Source organism: Oncorhynchus mykiss, chromosome 11, assembly GCF_013265735.2.
Source record: "Oncorhynchus mykiss isolate Arlee chromosome 11, USDA_OmykA_1.1, whole genome shotgun sequence".
In the NCBI taxonomy this organism is placed as follows: domain Eukaryota; kingdom Metazoa; phylum Chordata; class Actinopteri; order Salmoniformes; family Salmonidae; genus Oncorhynchus; species Oncorhynchus mykiss.
The window spans coordinates 18,790,060-18,809,818 of NC_048575.1; the positions used below are offsets into that span (position 1 = coordinate 18,790,060).

Sequence of the window (19,759 nt, forward strand, 5' to 3'; positions counted from 1 at the left end):
GCTTCCCGCTTGGGTGACGTCAATGGGCGTTCTACCTCACCGCCACGTAGTGCAGATTCCATTGCTTGATTGTTTCTTTTTTTATTACTTGATATTTTTTGTATGTTTTAGTATTTTCTCGTTAATACATGTGTTCTGTTTTGTATGATGTAACAATGTAAATTGTTGATTTGTATTTTGTATAATACAATTTTTTTTAAACGTAGTACAGATTCCAGGCGTTATGGGAAATGTTTCACCCATCCATCAGACATCGAATTCTAAGTAGAGTAGTCTAAGTAGAGGATATTCTTGTTAGGCATTACTCCACCACCTATTACTATTTCCAAATATTCTGTCGTCGTTCCATCGTGACACATGTGTATTTAAAACCCGTTCTCAAACTGACAAATAATTAAAGCGAATTTTTACTTCTTCAAAAACATGATAGCAATCGCTAGATGTCCCCATATGACCGTCCAATCTGCCAAGTCCTCCAGTATCCCAGCAGGCCACAATAACCGGAAAGTACATTGAGGGTAAAGCGCGGATTCGGAAAAAACAGTTTTGAGAAGGAAGCTAACATTTTAGTGCTGTTTAACTATATGCATAACGGATTAATTACGTTTCAGATCGCTGTAAATGTGTATACGTTACTAAGCGTCTGAGTTTAAATCGCCGAATAGTATGTTTTTATTTTCTTTCACGTTACCATGACTTCGTAGCCACAGTCACACTGGCCTGCACGCGGGCGTTCGTACCTTTCAAAGCTAGCTAACAGCTATCGAATAGTCAGTTAGATAAAGTTTGACTAACTAGAAACTTGGTTGTTGCTTAAAAATGTCAGGCTTTAATTTCGGATCCGGGTCTATTGGTTCCACCAACGCTGGCGGAGGGTTTTCGTTTGGAGCCGCTGCCAGGTAAGAATTGTACGGCTGACGTACGTTAGCTTTATCTCGCGGATATGTCGATACAGCTAGGGTTACCCAGGATGTATTGTAGCTAACTAAATATCGATGTAGAAGTAATCATGCAAACAGCGCTCTGGTGTAAGTGTGTCAAACTGCTAATATATTATGGGTGTGTCAACTAGTTGTTTTATATATGTGTGTGTGTGTGTGTATTATATGAGAGATAAGTTTGTATTCAGTGTGGGGTTTAGACTTCGGCCTTTTCTATGTCATAGCTACGTACTGTTCGTATTCAGCAGATATACATTGTAATTGTGACAGCGGCATATTGCACGTCTGTAAATATGGTGAGGCATACTGCAAAGTCATGTAATGTTTTGTACTTATTCCCTCTATCTCCCCCACTTTTTTTCTCACCCCTTTCTCTAGTACCCCAGCTGCAGCAGGTACAGGTGGGTTTACTCTGGGTGGAGCTCTGGGTGCTACAGCCCCAGCCTCCACCACCACCACCTCTTCTCTGGGCCTGGGCGGGTCACTATTCTCACAAAAACCTACTGGGGGGTTCTCCTTTAACACTCCTGCCTCAGGTAGGCACACACGTTTTCTACATGGCCTGTCAGTCTCTTTCCCTCTGCAGACCTGCCTCATGCTTGATGTTTCCTACCACCAAGCACAAAGAAATACACAGACATACATTTAGGTGTAGGTGACTATTGTAGTTATGGTGCTCCTGCACCCACCCAAGGCCTTACATTAGGTGAGCTTACTATCAATGTAGCTCCACATCAGTCAAGACCTCCACTGCTACCATTGGCTCATCCCAGTCTGTGCCTTCGCATGATGATACAATAGTCCCTGTCTTGGCAGATTAATTTGTTAATGCCTGTGGGTGAGGATGTTGTATGGTTGAGTCTACCTTTAACCTTGCTCTACCTGCTGTCTCTCCCAGGTGCCCCTGCAGCCTCTACAGCCCCTACCACGGGCTTCAGTATGACCTTCAATAAACCCTCTGCCTCGGCCCAACCCTTCTCCCTCACTGCAGCCTCCTCAGCCCCCACAGGGGCAGGACTGACACTAGGCTCAGTCCTCACCTCCACTGCGCCACAGCAAGGAGCCACAGGATTCTCTCTCAACCTAGGGGGTGTGGCCGCAAGTACAGCCCCATCCACAGGTCTATCGCTGGGTTCCAGTATGTTCTCTAACATGGCTACTACTGGTTAGTTAACTAAATATCTCTGTCTCTCTCTGTTATCCAGCATGGATCCTACTGGTTAGTTAATTACACACATCTCTCTCTGGGTCTCATCTAGAGGTTGACCGATTGATCGGAATGGCTGATTAATTAGGGCCGATTTCAAGTTTTCATAACAATCGGTATTTTTGGGCGCTGATTTTTTTTTAAATATTATTTTTTATATACCTTTATTTAACTAGGCAAGTACGCTAAAGAACACATTCTTATTTTCAATGACAACCTGGGAACGGTGGGTTAACTGCCTTGTTCAGGGGCAGAAGGACAGATTTTCTTCTTGTCAGCTTGGGGGATCCAATCTTGCAACATTATAGTTAACGAGTCCAACGCTATAACCACCTGCCTCTCGTTGCACTCCACGAGGAGACTGACTGCCTGTTACGCGAAGCCAAGGTAATTTGCTAGCTAGCATTAAACTTATCTTACAAGAAACAAGCAATCAATCATAATCACTAGTTATAACTACACGTGGTTGATGATATTACTAGTTTATCTAGCGTGTCCTGCGTTGCATATAATCAATGCAACGCTGGGGGATGATTTAACAAAAGCGCATTTGCAAAAAAAAGCACAATCGTTGGACAACTGTACCTAACCATATACACCAATGCCTTTCTTAAAATCAGAACACAGTAGTATATATTTTGAAACCTTCATATTTAGCTAAAAGAAATCTAGGTTAGCAGGCAATATTAACCAGGTGAAATCGTGTCACTTCTCTTGCGCTCATTGCACGCAGAGTCAGGGTATATGCAACAGAATTTTACTTAATTATGACATAACATTGAAGGTTGTGCAATGTAACAAGAATATTTAGACTTAGGGATGCCACCCGTTAGATAAAATACTGAACGGTTCCGTATTTCACTGAAATAATAAACGTTTTGTTTTCGAAATGATAGTTTCCGGATTTGACCATATTAATGGCCTAAGGCTCGTATTTCTGTGTGTTATGTTATAATTAAGTCTATGATTTGATAGAGCAGTCTGACTGAGCGATGGTAGGCAGCAGCAGGCTCGTAAGCATTCATTCAAACAGCTCTTTTGTGCGTTTTGCCAGCAGCTCTTCGCAAGCACTGCGCTGTTTATGACTTCAAGCCTATCAGCCTAATGGCTGGTGTAACCGATGTGAAATGGCTGGCTAGTTAGCGGGGTGCGCGCTAATAGCGTTTCAAACGTCACTCGCTCTGAGACTTGGAGTAGTTATTCCCCTTGCTCTGCAAGGGCTGCGGCTTTTGTGGAGCGATGGGTAACGCTTCTTCGAGGGTGGCTGTTGTCGTTGTGTTCCTGGTTCGAGCCCAGGTAGGGGCGAGGAGAGGGACGGAAGCTGTACTGTTACACTGGCAATACTATATTTACCTATAAGAACATCCAATAGTCAAAGGTATATGAAATACAAATGGTATAGAAATAGTCCTATAAATACTATATTAACTACAACCTAAAACCTCTTACCTTGGAATATTGAAGACTCTATGTTAAAAGGAACCACCAACTTTCATGTGTTCTCATGTTCTGAACAAGGAACTCAAACGTTAGCTTTTTTTACATGGCACATATTGCACTTTTACTTCTCCAAACTTTGTTTTTGCATTATTTAAAGCAAATTGAACATGTTTCATTTGTTTATTTGAGGCTAAATAGATTTTTATTGATGTATTATATTAAGTTAAAATAAGTGTTCATTCAGTATTGTTGTAATTGTCATTATTACAAATAAATAAAATTGGGCTGATTTTTAATCGGTATCGGCTTTTTTTGGTCCTCCAATAATCAGTATCGGCGTTGAAAAATCATAATCGGTCGTCCTCTAGTCTCATCACGCCTATCTTTTTCCATTTCTGTCTCTTATCTCTGTCTTTTCACTACATTCCTTATTTGGAGGTAATGAATGATCTGTCTCGCGTGTGTGTGTGACTAACACCTTTCTGATTATGTGTTGATCTTAGGTCTGAGTCAGTCCACTCTTGGAGGACTGGGGTTTGCGTTAGGTTTGTATGGGTGTCAGACTAACATTTGCATGGTTGTGTTTGTGAGTGTCGGTGTGTTTATTTGTGTTAATGTTTTCAGGTTTGGGCCAGACCACTCTCGGATCAGGGGGGTTGACGTTAGGTTCCCTGGCCTCTACCTCCACGGCGGTGTCAGCGGCCCCCAGCCTTGGACTGGGAGGAGTTGACTTCAGCACCTCCTCAGAGAAGAAAAGCGACAAATCATCAGGGGCCAGCCCACAGTGAGTCCTACTGACTGACAGCTGTCTGGACCAATGAGTGTCCACAGTGTCATTTCTTGACCAATCGTTTATAATGGTCATCATAATAGGTAATATATCTGACTCTTGTCCCTGTTTATTTTTCTTTCCTCTCACTCTCAGAGACAGTAAAGCTTTGAAAGATGAAAATTTGCCTCCAGTCATCTGTCAGGATGTAGACAACTTCCAGTACGTAAATCAGTACTTTTCTTCAACTACACCCCATGTTAGTGTGTGTGGCTCTAGCAGTACTGTTTGCACATTGTTGGTCATGAAGATGCATTGTGTTGACGTGTGAGTTCTCCTTCCTGTAGGAAGTTTGTGAAGGAGCAGAAGCAGGTTCACGAGGAGATCAGCAGGATGTCATCTAAAGCCATGCTGAAGGTTCAGGACGACATCAAGAGTCTCAAACAGCTGCTGTCTGTCAGTGCTTCGGGACTACAGAGAAACGCCCTGGCTATAGACAAACTGAAGATGGAGACTGCGCAGGTACACACGCTGATGTCACATTGTCTTTTGAGGAATTAAGGCTCAAAATACACATGCCCTTACTGTTGCTGAACGTCATAGTCCCTCTCTCCTAACCCTCCTCGTCTAGGAGTTGAAGAATGCAGACATAGCTCTGCGGACTCAGAAGACTCCCCCTGGACTCCAGCATGACAACACAGCTCCCTATGAGTGAGTATTCCTATCACCATCATTGTTATATCCCCCTGAACTTCCATGATCAAAAGTATGTGAACACCTGCTCGTCGACTATCTCGTTCCAAAATCATGGGCATTAATATCGAGTTGGTCCCCCCTTTGCTGCTATAACAGCCTCCACTCTTCTGGGAAGGCTTTCTACTAGATGTTGGAACATTGCTGTGGGGACTTGCTTCCATTCAGCCACAAGAGCATTAGTGAGGTCGGGTACTGATTTTGGGCAATTAGGCCTGGCTCGCCATCAAAGCGGCAATTCATCCCAAAGGTGTTCGATGGGGTTGAGGTCAGGACTTGGTGTAGGCCAGTCAAGTTCTTCCACACCAATCTCGACAAACCATTTCTGTATGGACCTTGCTTTGTGCACAGGGACATTGTCATGGTGAAACAGAAAAGGGCTTTCCCCAAACTGTTGCCACAAAGTTGGAAGCACATAATCGTCTAGAATGTCATTATATGCTGTAGCGTTAAGATTTCCCTTCAGTGGAACTAAGGGGCCTAGCCCAAACCATGAAAACAGCCCCAGACCATTATTCCTCCTCCACCAAGCTTGACAGTTGGCACTATGCATTAGGGCAGGTAGCGTTCTCCTGGCTTCCGCCAAACCCAGATTTGTCCGTTGGACTGCCAGATGGTGAAGCGTGATTCATCACTCCAAAGAATGTGTTTCCTCTGCTCAAGAGTCCAATAGCGACAAGCTTTACACCACTCCAGCCGATGCTTGGCATTGCGCATGGTGATCTTCATGAAGCTCCCGACAAACAGTTATTGTGCTGAAGTTGCTTCCAGAGGCAGTTTGGAACTCGGTAGTGAGTGTTGCAACCGAGGACAGGTTTTTACACGCTTCCGCAGTTGCTGTCTCGTTCTGTGAGCTCGTGGCCTACCACTTCGCGGCTAAGCCGTTGCTGCTCCTAGGCGTTTCCACTTCACAATAACAGAATTAACAGTTGACCGAGGCAGCTCTAACAGGCCAGAAATTTGATCAACTGACTTGTTGGAAAGGTGGCATGTTGAAAGTCTCAAAGCTCTTCAGTAAGGCCATTCTACTGCCAATGTTTGTCTATGGAGATTGCATGGCAGTGTGCTTGATGCACCTGTCAGCAAAGGGTGTTGCTGAAATAGCTGAATCCACTCATTTAAAGGGGTGTCCACATACTTTTGTGTGTGTATATATAATGTACCGCACCCCTTTTTTGATTTTGAACCACAGATGAATGTACTGCATTTTAGCCATAATAAATTCAACCCTGTCTCATTCTTTCTCTCTGTCTGTAGTTATTTCCGGTGTTTAGTGGAACAGTTTGAGGTTCAGTTGCAGCAGTACAGACAGCAGATAGAGGAACTGGAGAATCACCTTACTACACAGGGCAGTGGATCACACATCACACCACAGGGTAACATACATACATACATACATACATACATACATACATACATACATACATACATACATACATACATACATACATACACACACACACACACACACACACACAGACTCTTGACTTTCTTCATAGTCTTTATGTGTGCGTTTCTGTGTCTCTTCACTGAATATTGTGTGTAGATCTGTCACTGGCCATGCAGAAGTTGTACCAGACGTTTGTGGCTCTGGCTGCTCAGCTCCAGTCAGTACACGAGAACGTCAAGGTAAGTCCTACAGACATCACTGTTGACTGTTCTATAAGAAATCACCTTGTTACAGAAATACATATTGAGTATTTTGAATGAAGTGATTGAGGTTCTTCCTCTGGGGTATCTGTAGACCCTGAAGCAGCAGTACCTGGGATACCGCCGGGCCTTCCTGGAGGACTCCACGGACGTCTTCGAGTCCAAGCGGGTGGCCAGTAAGAAGTGGCAGAGTGCCCCACGCATCACCACTGGCCCCGCCCCCTTCAGCAGCATCCCCAATGCGGCGGCGGTCGCCATGGCAGCCACGCTGAGCCAGCAGCAGCAGCCCGGCCCAGGTCTGACCTCCGCCTTCAAGTTCTAGAACCCTGACCCCCTCACCTTTGACCTTTCACCTTACCACCCCTCAGTCTGACAGAGAGGGGGGAGGAGAGAGATGTAGGGGGAGAGAAGGAAAGTGGGACAGAATAAAAATGTAGCCAGTACCCAACTTTTAGGTTAGTTTGTCTTTTGATTCTCTGTAAAGAGGGAGAGAAATGGAGGGAAGGAGAAAGAGGAGAATGTAAAAGCAACATAGTAAGTTCCAAACCGTGTTCAGTTTGTCTTTCTCCAGTGGTTCTGCTCTATACGTGTGAGAAGACCTTTTCCTCACAGGCATTAGACCCAAAGCAATCTTTCTGCGGTGGTGTTGGAACTGCCTGTTCATCAACGTAGCAGGGGCCATTACTTGGCTCTCTGCTTTCCCTTAATCTGCCCCTCTCCCTCTGTCACTCGGTCTCTCTCTCTCTCTCTCTCTGTCTCTCTCTCTGTCTCTCTCTCTGTCTCTCTCTCTGTCTCTCTCTCTCTCTGTCTCTGTCTCTGTCTCTCTCTCTGTCTCTCTCTCTGTCTCTCTCTGTCTCTCTCTCTGTCTCTCTCTCTGTCTCTCTCTCTGTCTCTCTCTCTGTCTCTCTCTCTCTCTCTCTCTGTCTCTCTCTCTGTCTCTCTCTCTGTCTCTCTCTCTGTCTCTCTCTCTGTCTCTCTCTCTCTGTCTCTCTCTCTCTCTCTCTCTCTCTCTCTCTCTCTCTCTCTCTCTCTCTCTCTGTCTCTCTCTCTCTCTCTGTCTCTCTCTCTGTCTCTCTCTCTGTCTCTCTCTCTGTCTCTCTCTCTGTCTCTCTCTCTGTCTCTCCCTCTGTCACTCTCTCTGTCTCTCTCTCTGTCTCTCTCTCTCTGTCTCTCTCTCTCTGTCTCTGTCTCTCTCTCTGTCTCTCTCTCTGTCTCTCTCTCTGTCTCTCTCTCTGTCTCTCTCTCTGTCTCTGTCTCTCTGTCTCTGTCTCTCTCTCTGTCTCTCTCTCTGTCTCTCTCTCTCTCTCTCTCTGTCACTCTGTCTCTCCCTCCATAAGAGAAGCACTTAACAGTTTCTCAGTGAATCTGTGGCTTTTTAAGATGATTGAAAAAGTGTAGAGTGCTCAGATTACTGGAGATGAGACTAAAAACAAGGAAGGCAGGACTCGTATCACTGGGTATTCATTCACAGCTCTCATCTGTCCCAGACACACTCTAGACTAGAATCTTTTGAATACGTGGAGGCTACATTCTCTTTGGGTTCAGTCGCTTAATTTATACTGAATGGGTTCTTGATTATCTATATTTATTGAAGGTGCTTTTTTGTGAAGCTTAACTGCTTTGGTTTTATTGACTAAAATATCATAGGTAGTTACTCTGGACTTAGTCTGGATGGTGTAATGTGGTGGTTCCAAGTGAGTGTGCTCTGTGTCTTCGATTAGGACGCAACTGTCCAAATCGGTATAGTTCGGAAATTGGGTCTCAACCTTTTATAAATTATTATTAGGATTTTCCTGAACAAACTGGTTTAGATTAGGACACAGTTGTGTCTGTGTGTTTTCATAAAGCAGTAATGTAGCTTTCACTGTGTGGTAGCAGTCTTGATAAGCACTTAAATCACACACTCATTCTCTCTCACACACACACACACACACCAGCCTTCGACCAGCAGATCTCCCTTCCCAACTAGGTTGTATGTAATGATTTGTCTTTTTTTCTCAGCATCTGTCATTTTGTCTTTGATTGACATGCTTCACCTATATTTCAGGATGACATTTTAAAAGTTCAAGACGATCTGACAGTGTATAGCTTAGTGTTTAAAGAATATATTATAATTTACTGCACAGGTCTTGCATCAAAAGGGTGTTTTAATTTCAGTGAAAGATTTTAACTGTTGAACATATGCATTCCTTTTTGTAACAACGGCAGCGTCTTTAGTTGTAATAGCAATAACAGCAGGCTCTGGTTGCTAGTGGCCAGGTGTGTGCTTGTCTGTGTGTGTGTGACTGTATCCGCATTGTAGACAGGACAATGACTGCCTCAGCCGGTAATAACCGTTGTACAGTGATTTTAACCACAGACAAGACACCCACTTCTACCTGACAGTCCATATCACTTTCAATTAATCACTATGCATTCTACAATAACCTTTTGACTCAGATAATGATTGTGATTTATCAGTATTTCCTACACACACTACTTAACACTGGCAGGTGGTCTACCATGCAGGTCTACCTCACTCCAGGATATAGATGGCAGAGGGGCTGATGACGCACAGTCTATCTGTACAGATGGAACCTAGTTCTCTTTAGTTCCATAATCCATTCTATTTAATAGAAGGGCTACGGTGTTACGTCACTCACTAGTTTTACAGGGGAGAAACCGAGTGAACGTGCTGCTCGTATCGACTGCCTTGGGAAGGCCAGTTGGATCATTAGTGCCAAATATCAGTATTTTTCTCTATTCAGAGTCGGCCATTTTGTGCTCCGAGATTAACCAACTGCTGCTCTGGACTGACCCGTCTGTCCTCCATTTCATGCTAGCATTCCAGAACCACTGAAACTTTGATTGTTCTAGAATGAGTAGCTAAATAGTTGTGAAACTGGAACACGTAAATTAGTTCTGGAACTCTGGTTGGTTTCTGTAAGTCGTGGTCTGCTCTACATAGCAAACTCCTGTTAATGTGACAGGGCTGGCTAACAGGACTATGATGAATGTCTTGGGGCTTTTTGAAGGGGTTCAATGAGGTCAGAAGGTCCGATAGTTTTTTTGATTTTTTTATCCCAGCCCCCGTCCCTGCAGGAGGCCTTTTGGTAGGCCGTCATTGTAAATAAGAATTTGTTCTTAACTGACTTGCCTACTTAAATAAATAAATGACTACTAGTTGTGGTTGGACTGACTGGCTGAGAGACTGTCCGTCCACTCAGACAGTGTTCAGACTCAGTGGAATAGCTAGTTGGAGCCAGTGAAGTGCTGGGATGTTTGTAGAACACTGGTATTGGCTGGGGAAGGTGTATTTTCAGACAAACACAGATGCCAATTCTGTGGCCTGTTCAGGAGGGTGTGGCGTTGTAGAACGTTCAGATAGAAATGTGTTGTAGAATAGGGAGTCATATCAGCTCTATTCATTACATTTCTGTCTTCAACGTACAGAACGTGTCACATCACTGAACACACCCCTCATCTTCACTCTGGTTCAGAGTGCTTTTGTTTAGAATGGTGTGTTTAATCTAAATATAACCAATGCTTGTTGTTGACGATGATGCATATATCTGATACTATATAATATTGTGTGCCTTTTGAAACTAGACATATATTAATAATAATTTTGCGATGCATTTTTCCTAGCACATGCTAGTTCCTTCACTCTTGGAATCTTGAATAGTTTTGGAAAACTTGTGAAATGCAATATAGCGGCTAGGAATTAACAATCGGTTGTGTCCTTTAACTGTGTCTGTTTATATGTAAGTGGTATTGCTTTAAATTGACAATAAATCCGTTTTAAAGGAGCGACTTTGTCTTTGTTTCTTTTTGACTGGTAAATTACTGATTTTTGAACACCCAATTGGATTTAAGAGAATTAATGAGTACACTTTTTGGATGATGCTAAAAACCAAGCTGAGTTTGCATCTCTAAAATCCAATTTGAGAAACGATACAGGTGCACGGAGGTTCAGAGTGAAGGAACTAGCAGACATGTTTCTACCACAGTCACATTTGTTTGACCATTTTATCTGTGAAAATCTATCCACAGTTGCTAATGTATTTGTAGAAATGTGTAGGGATTATCTCAAAGGGAACAACTTCGATGTGGCAGTAAGGTTAGTGTTGGGGGGAGACAGGAGGTTGGGCTTAGACGTGTAGTCTGGTGGAATGTGATACAGAACCACTGATCCACGGGGTCCTGACATGTTACTCTGTTCACTCTCTTGTGGACACACACACAGACTATATCACTCCTGAACGTTGCAGATGAGAGGGGGAACTTGACTTCAGTAACACACACACGCACATACAAACGGACACTCCCTAGTCCAGAGGAGTAAGCTGTGTGCTCTCTCTGTCTCAGGGAGCCAGGTGTCCCTGGGGTCTGGCTTGGGAAACCCCTTTGCCTTGGGAGTGGGCTCTAGCTTGGGCACCTCAGGTCTCGGAGGTACTACCTCTCTTTTTACATCTAGTCTTTTTCCTCTTCCTCATCCATCGCTACTATGTATCTTTTCTCACTGTGTTGCTTTCTTTAGATCTCACTCGCAACCTCCCTCCATTTCTCCCCCTCCTTGTGTGTGGAAGACTGTTGGCAGTGTTAGGAATGTATGTGGTGTGAGTTAAGCTCTTCACTATCTAGGGCTGAAACAGTCTGCCTGTAGCTGTGGTATGTAGTGGGTCTCTATGCTTTACTCTCGTCATTGGAGACAGTTACTTCTACTATACCCTGTTTGTGAGAGCCATTACAGAGGCTTAGCTACTGTTCTTTCTCTCACTCTCTTGCAGTAGTTGTGTATGTGTGGTGTGTCCATGAAGCTAAGCTCTCTCCCTCATGTAGTAGCAGCATAGTGAGTGTGTGTGTCCCTAAAGCTTGGCTCCCTCAATCTCTCTCCCCTGCAGTGTTTGGTGGGGGTCCAGGTTTCGGGGGGGTAGCGACGGGGGGCTCCTCATTTGGTTTCTCCTCTGCCAGCAAGCCCTCGGGAGGGAGCCTGAGTGCAGGTACACACACACACCTTACCTCCTTGTGCAAGCTCTCTGGAGGGTGACAGACACACACACTCCCTGTGAGCATACTCATTATTTGAATAACTCATGTCCTCTTCTGTTTCTCCTATCTCCTTCTCTCCAGGTTTTGGAAGCAACAGTAGTTCAGGGTTTAACTTCAGTAGCCCCGGCCTCAACGCGTCTGCAGGCCTGACGTTTGGCGTGTCCAACCCTCCCGCCACGGGCTTCGGCACTGGAGGTCCACTGCTGCAGCTCAAGAAGCCCCCGGTGGGAAACAAGAGGGGCAAGAGATAGAGGGGCAAAGGGAACGGGTAGGATTTGGGGAGGGTAAGCTGATCCTAGATCTGTGACTTCCAGAACTGTCCAAGGTTGTTTAATGGGTCACAGTCCATGTAGGTGGATTTGGGAGGGTACGTTTATTCTAGACCTGTGCCTAAGGGCGACTTCTAGAGCTGTCCAGGGGAGGTCGGGGTGTAACAGTCTGTCCCAGATCTTTATTTTTATACCTGACGGGGGAGCAGAGGGTTTGAGGGAGGGGGGTTATGCAGGACCAGGGTGGAGGGAATGAGGAGAGGGAGTCCTCGAGCAGAAAAAAAGATCAGCACATTTGGATAAGGTTCATAACCTGTGTTTTGTTCTTTTTAAATGTCCTCATTATTGTTTCATCATGATTGCTTAGTTTTTGTAGAGTTTTTATTTTATACTCTTTGTAAGTGTTTGTTGTGTGTGCAAGGATGCATGCAAGGGAGAGAACTGGCTGTGCTGAATGTCCCACACAGCCTCAAATTAGAACCTGAAAGGGCACCAGAACACACCAAACATGCACAAACACATACGTACATTTCCTGTCAAGTGTGAATTTATGCAGTGTGTGTGTCAATAGACCGTGGTGTTGTTTTAGGGCTGGTGGATGATGAGGGTATTACGGTCTGTGCTTTTTCGTTGTCTATTCTGATTCTCTCTGTTACCAAATAGTGATGTCATCCTGTTCTATTCATTTGAGTTGATAAGTGTAAACCTGTATTTTCAAACATCAGTTTAATAATAAAATTCCTGATGTTGATGATGGTTTTCCTTTGTCTGTTTTTGTTGAAATGTTTCTCTTATGAGCAGAGGTCATGTATCAAGTGTTTGGGAAGATAATCTGCTGTTTGCCTGTTTACAATGCCACCTGGCGGTTGAACAAATATTTTGCGGCAATACATGTCACCTTTCTGGTCCAATCACCGAAGCTTACTGTTGCTATATGACCTTGAGGGTTACTATGCAATGAAAATCAGGTTGTCCGTCTCTAAACCAAATCAATTTATGTAATTTAGCAATTCTTCTATTGTTTTTTTGCCACCAAGAGAGATTAGATTCCATTTTTGTAGTAACTAAAACTGATTACATGACTTGGTTAGCCGTGTTTTATGTCTGCTAAACGTGACTAGCTAAGACCGTGCACTAGTTAATACTATTTATACTAGCTAATATTTTGTAATGACCTGACTAGATCATAAAGGAACAATTGTCCAGACTGAGGCTTGAGTTTACGAATTGACGGTTTATTAACCCAAATTTACACAGGCTACTGTTTGGCCGAAGCCCACACCAAAAAAAATGAAAGATACCCCACAAACCAACTGTGACCTTATCTTATGAAGGCCAGACGTAAGAGAGAAAACAATGGCTAAACCTGGTCTTAACTTCCAATGCTCCATCCCCCTTCCCAGCCCCCCTCCACGCCACTCCGCCAACTGCCAGGATGCCCGGCATCAGAACATTCCAGGCATTCCCGTGATTGGCAGGTAGCAGGTTGATTGGCATGTCAGACTGGTAAGTACAACACAACCCACTAATAGCCTAACACATAACACACAGCTGTCTGTGCAGGTCGCTACCCCCCACCACAAAATCCCTCGTCCCCGAGGGAACAAACAGTGTCTCTGAAGCGACCCGGAGGTCTCCTTTGCCTGCGTGGCCGTGATGGTCGCAGTGTCCAGATGTGAAACGGGCTCCATCCGTGGCAGGGGACTGCCCCTCTGGGACCCAGGGGATGAAGGAAGTGATATGGGGAACAAGGAAGAAGGAATGGGGAATACAGTCCGTGGCTCCGGGGAACCACGCGGTGACACAGGGAGGGAGACCGGAGGAGTGGGCTGTCTCTGTCATTGCCAGAGAGGGGAATTGTGGGGGTCCCTGGGGTTTGGGGAGAAGAGGCCCCTCTGTATGGGGCTAACCTGTCCCGGTGCAGTGTCATCTTTCTCCCCCTGGGAGGAAGCTGCACCGGTAAACAACCTCCCCTCTCCAGGACGCTGCAGGGTCCCACCCAGTGACTGTCCAACTTGGGGCATCTGCCTTTTTTCCTTAGGGGGCTGTAGACCCAGACCAGCTCCCCAGCCACAAAGTGCCTTCCCGGGGTGTGCACGTCATAGTTCCTCTTCTGCCTCACACCTGCATTCACCAGCTGCTCTCTGGCGAAGGTGTGGGCTTTCTCCAGGCGGTCCTGGAGTCTCCGGGCATACTCCGGCACCGGGGGAACATGAGGGCTATCCAGGGGCCGACCAAATGCCATCTCCGGAATGGTGTGAATCTCTCCCCAGCATGAGGAGGGCAGGAGTGCAGGAGGTGGAGTATTGGACAGCGGAGTGGCATGCCATGAGAACCATAAGCAGGTGCTTGTCCCAGTCGCGCTGGTGTTTGGCAGAGACGATAGCCAGCTGCTGTCTCTCAAACTTTGACCACAACCCTTTGGTCGCTAGTGAGAGCGCTGTCACCTCTTCCCATGGTGGCCTCACCTGCGCCTCTACCTACTGTAGCACTGGCTGTAGGTCTGTGTCCCGTCCCTGCTGCTGCCCCCATTCAGCCACGTCGACAGTCTGCAGCTCACAGCAGACAGGCCCGCTCGCCTGACACACTGTGGCACAGACCCCCTCCTCTGCACACAGCTCTCTCTCCCGTCCCTCTCTCCGCTCACAGTGGCGGCAGCTGTCTGCAGTATAGGGCCGATGGGACATGGCGTTGGAGTGGCGTGCCCTGTGCACCACTGTGAAGTCATATGGCTGAAGCTCCTCCAACCAGCGTGCCACCTGCCCCTCTGTCTCTCTGAAAGACATGAGCCACTGGAGAGCAGAGTGGTCAGTCCTTACAGTAAAGGGCAGGCCACCCATGTAGTACTTGAAGTGTTTGACGGAAGCCACAACAGCCAAGAGCTCCCGCCGGGTGACACAGTAGCGGCGCTCATGTTTGTCAAATGTTTTGCTGAAGTACGCCACCACTCTCTCCCCCTCTGGCCTCACGTAGGCCAGCACCCCACCCATGCCCACTTTGCTCACGTCTGTGTCCAGGATAAAGGACAAGGTGAGGTCAGGGGGGGCGAGCACGGGGGCCTCGATCAGTGCACGTTTGAAGGTGTTGAAGGCCTCGTCACACTCCACTGTCTAAGTGAAGGCCTTGTCCTTCGGTAGCAGGCGGTTCAGGGGAGCAGTGACGCTTGAGAAGCCCCGTATAAACCTCCTGTAGTACGAGGCCAGGCCCAAGAAGCTCTTCAGCTGACGCTGGTCGGTGGGGGTGGGCCAGTCTCGGACAGCCCCCACCTTGTCCTCCATGGTGCTGATCCCCTCCTTCCCAAGTCTGTGGCCCAAAAAGGACACCTCTCTCCTCATGAAGTGACACTACTCGGGGGGGGGAGCTTCAGACCTGCGGCAGCCACTCGCTCCAGCACACGCCGAAGCGCCACCAGGGCTGACTGGAATGGGCCAGGATGTCACCGAGATATACCAGACACTGCTGACGGGGGATGCCATCCAGCACACTGTCCATCAAACGCTCAAAAGTAGCTGGGGCGTTGCACAGGCCGAAGCACAGGACCTTGAACTGCCAGTGTCCTCTGTTAGTGGAGAATGCAGTTTTGGCTCCGGTCTCTGGGGAGAGGGGCACCCGGCAGTAGCCACTGCGGAGGTCTAGTGAGGAGAACCAGGCGGACCCCCTAACCAGGTCCAGTGACTCATCGATATGGGGTATGAGTCCTTCCTGGTTACCTCATTCAGCCACCTGTAGTCCGTACAGAACCTCAGCTCTCCCCCTTCTTAGGAACCATGACGATTGGTGCCGCCCAGGGGCTGTCTGAGGGCTCGGTGAAGTGTTCCCGCTGCATCTCCAACACAGCCTTGTCTGCCGCCTCCTGGCGTGCCAGCGGGATACGGCGGGGACACATCTTGATGGGTCGAGCATCACCTGTGTCGATCTCATGCTGCACCAGATGAGACTGACCCACCTCTTCCTCACTCAGTGCAAAGCTGTCTCTGAATTTAAACAGCAACTGCCACAACCGTTACTGCTGCTCAGGGTCAAGACCAACACAGTTCCTCCCCCATATCTCCCTCACTGCAGACAATGTCCTCTCCTCTCCCATCTGAGGTAGCTGGGCTGGGGGGGGGCGCGGCCCGGACTAACGGAGAGATGTGTCGTGGAGGTAGCTGGGGGAATGTAACACACAGCTGTAGGTGACAGGGGGTCTGGGGAAAAGCCACACACAGATGTGGAGGAGGGGGGGCAGCCATGAGTCTCTGCTGTTTTAACTGTTGGAGTAAAGGGTTTGTTGGGTTGTGTGAATGTGACATTAGGGGGGGGGGGGCATGGTGACTGCCGGCCCTCCATGGAAGCTCAGTGTGCCCCCATTTAGGTCTAACTGCCAGCCTGTGCTCCTAAGAAAGTCCAACCCCAGGATACAAGGGTCCTGCACAGCCGCCACCCACACAGGATGACGCACAGTCCTGCCCCCTACTGTCAGAGTCATTATTCCCTTCCCTTTCATGGTGCCAGCTCACCTGTGACTGTGCAGAGCTGCACAGTTGTGGGCTCACACTGAGTCCAACCTGGCACAATATCCGGCCTGACCAGAGTTACTGTGGACCCAGTGTCCACCAAGGCAGAGCAGGGCACCCCCTCCACAGTGACAGGGACATGACAAAAGTCCCCAACACAGGTCCGGCCCACCACAACAACAGGCTCCAGCCGCTTGCCCTCGTCTGCTTCTGGGGGAAGTGGAGCCTTGCTTCCCCGCCTGTGCCGGTGGGCTCCTCCTCCGTTTCCCTCAGCTCTGGGGGACATGGGGCAACCCTGGCGCAGATGGCCTGGCTGGCTACAACCCCAGCAGACCCTGGGACCAGGGCGTGTGTTTCGAGCTTTTCCGGCTCTGGGCTGTGAGGCAGAGCAGCCCGCACAGAGGGTCTTTCTCCCTGCACCCCCACCAAAGCCCCAGCTGAAGCCCCAGGCCACACCAGCTCCCTCTCCAAAGCCATCTCCAAGGCTATCTGCAATGACTCAGGGTGAGCCAGCTGGGTCTGTATGCGCAGCTCCGTAGGAGAGAGCGCCTGTATGAACTGGTCCCGTGCTAGTTCACTCTGCACGGAGGGGGGCATGTGAGCATATGCCCCTGAGAAAGGCTCTCAATGTCATTAGCTAGCACCCGTAGAGGCTCTCCAGGCTGCCTGCGTCTATTACTTAGTTCGGAGCGCAGTAGCCCGGGCTGTACACACTGTCCATAGCGCCTCCTCAGTGCTCCCACTAAAGCACCATAATCATGTCTGTCCTTGGGGCTAATCAATATCAAACAGGCCAGAGCTTCATCCGTGAGGCATAAGGCCAACTGCAGTGCCCTTTCTTCATCCGCCGCGTCCCGCAGCGTCGACGTCACCCCTTTGGTCCGCCCAACAGAATCCGCGCGAAACACAGTCGACGAAGGACTCATGCCCGCTTCAGCCGCCATCACTGTAACGTCCTCCCTCAAGCGGCCTCTGGGCTCTGACGCCCTGGCGATCTCCTCAGCCAGATCCTCCGACGTCCATGCACACGCACCTCCTTGGCCATAATCGTCCCCTACCTCTACTTTCAGATTCCCTCAAAGCATTTTCAACCCCCGTTCTCACCTACGGTAGCTAGCCACAGACACTTTTAACAACGTTTTTACTTCTGACACCAATGTAATGACCTGACTAGATCATAAAGGAACAATTGTCCAGACTGAGGCTTGAGTTTACGAATTGACGGTTTATTAACCCAAATTTGCACAGGCTACTGTTTGGCCGTAGCCCACGCCAAATAAATGAAAGATACCGTGACCTTCTCTTGTGAAGCCCAGATATTAGAGAGAGAACAATGGCTACACCTGGTCTTAACTTCCAATGCTCCATCACCCTGCCCAGCCCCCCTCCACGCCACTCCGCCAACCGCCAGGATGCATTCCCGTGATTGGCAGATAGCAGGTTGATTGGCATGTCGGACCCCGCGAACACTGGTAAGTACAACACAACCCACTAATAGCCTAACACATAATACACAGCTGTCTGTGCGGGTCGCTACAATATTATCACAGCTTGAATAACATTTCATTCCCACTTTATTTCCCAGCAATGACTTCTCCAGATACTATGTACTGTTCCCAGCAAATCAACATCCCCCACTGAACTACCAGACAGTTCACCAAAGCTGCCATCAAAACGTAAGTACAGGCTACAGCCTCCCTGCATGTGACTGGACTGTAGGAGAGTTAAAAATGTTTGCCCATCAAACTTCAAATGATCAGAATAGAACAACCCGTTTGAGGGTCAGTGGCCCAAGCCCGCGAACAGGAATATTCCAAGTTCAGACAGAAGGGGGAGTCAGATCGCTATGATCGCCAGGAACTTTACTTTTGGTGTATATTTTTAATTGTTGCGCTACTGGTGCTGCCTGTTGATGTTAGGTAGGCAGCTACAGAAGCTGAATGATGTTAACATCTTCAGGTTTTGTTTCATTACATTTATTTTATTTCATCTGGGTGCTTGCATCACCTACTAACACCCTGGTACTACCCGTAGCTCCCGTTCTCCTCAGTCCGAGAAAACACAGAGAAAGGTTGCAGATTACTCCTTTGTAGAAGTCCATAACGTCAAATAAATAAAACATCCCAAGGTTAATCCTGAAGATAATGTTAATATGGAGTGTGAGACAATTGAAACATGTAACTTAAGAGTTGTATTGTTATTAATATACACTGCTCAAAAAAATAAAGGGAACACTTAAACAACACAATGTAACTCCAAGTCAATCACACTTCTGTGAAATCAAACTGTCCACTTAGGAAGCAACACTGATTGACAATAAATGTCACATGCTGTTGTGCAAATGGAAATGGTGGAAATTATAGGCAATTAGCAAGACACCCCCAATAATGGAGTGGTTCTGCAGGTGGTGACCACAGACCACTTCTCAGTTCCTATGCTTCCTGGCTGATGTTTTGGTCACTTTTGAATGCTGGCGGTGCTTTCACTCTAGTGGTAGCATGAGACGGAGTCTACAACCCACACAAGTGGCTCAGGTAGTCCATCTCATCAAGGATGGCACATCAATGCAAGCTGTGGCAAGAAGGTTTGCTGTGTCTGTCAGCGTAGTGTCCAGAGCATGGAGGCGCTACCAGGAGACAGGCCAGTACATCAGGAGATGTGGAGGAGGCCGTAGGAGGGCAACAACCCAGCAGCAGGACCGCTACCTCCGCCTTTGTGCAAGGAGGAGCAGGAGGAGCACTGCCAGAGCCCTGCAAAATGACCTCCAGCAGGCCACAAATGTGCATGTGTCTGCTCAAACTGTCAGAAACAGACTCCATGAGGGTGGTATGAGGGCCCGACGTCTACAGGTGGGGGTTGAGCTTACAGCCCAACACCGTGCAGGACGTTTGGCATTTGCCAGAGAACACCAAGATTGGCAAATTCGCCACTGGCGCCCTGTGCTCTTCACAGATGAAAGCAGGTTCACACTGAGCACATGTGACCTAAGTGACAGAGTCTGGAGACGCCGTGGAGAACGTTCTGCTGCCTGCAACATCCTCCAGCATGACCGGTTTGGCGGTGTGTCAGTCATGGTGTGGGGTGGCATTTCTTAGCCTGACTGCCATTAGGTACCGAGATGAGATCCTCAGACCCCTTGTGAGACCATATGCTGGTGCGGTTGGCCCTGGGTTCCTCCTAATGCAAGACAATACTATACCTCA

The 19,759-nt window shown here is 47.6% G+C and overlaps 1 protein-coding gene across 5 annotated transcripts; it reads left to right on the top strand.

Annotated features, from left to right (window-relative positions):
• The first annotated feature begins 110 nt into the window (after positions 1-110).
• Positions 111-12,812, top strand: LOC110535429 (nucleoporin p58/p45). Of its 5 annotated transcripts, none has more exons than XM_021620419.2 (14): positions 111-899; positions 1,320-1,342; positions 1,840-2,106; positions 4,092-4,133; positions 4,213-4,372; positions 4,514-4,579; positions 4,705-4,879; positions 4,989-5,068; positions 6,368-6,486; positions 6,657-6,739; positions 6,855-7,056; positions 11,108-11,191; positions 11,644-11,742; positions 11,873-12,812. In XM_021620419.2, exons 1-14 carry the CDS (start codon positions 820-822, stop codon positions 12,040-12,042), a joined length of 1,650 nt encoding a protein of 549 aa, XP_021476094.1. In that variant the 5' UTR covers positions 111-819; the 3' UTR covers positions 12,043-12,812. The 5 variants fall into 5 exon arrangements, with proteins under 5 accessions (XP_021476094.1, XP_021476090.1, XP_021476091.1 ...); XM_021620415.2 differs by having other exon boundaries at positions 121-899; positions 1,320-1,477; XM_021620416.2 differs by lacking the exon at positions 4,092-4,133 and having other exon boundaries at positions 125-899; positions 1,320-1,477.
• The last annotated feature ends 6,947 nt before the right edge of the window (positions 12,813-19,759 follow it).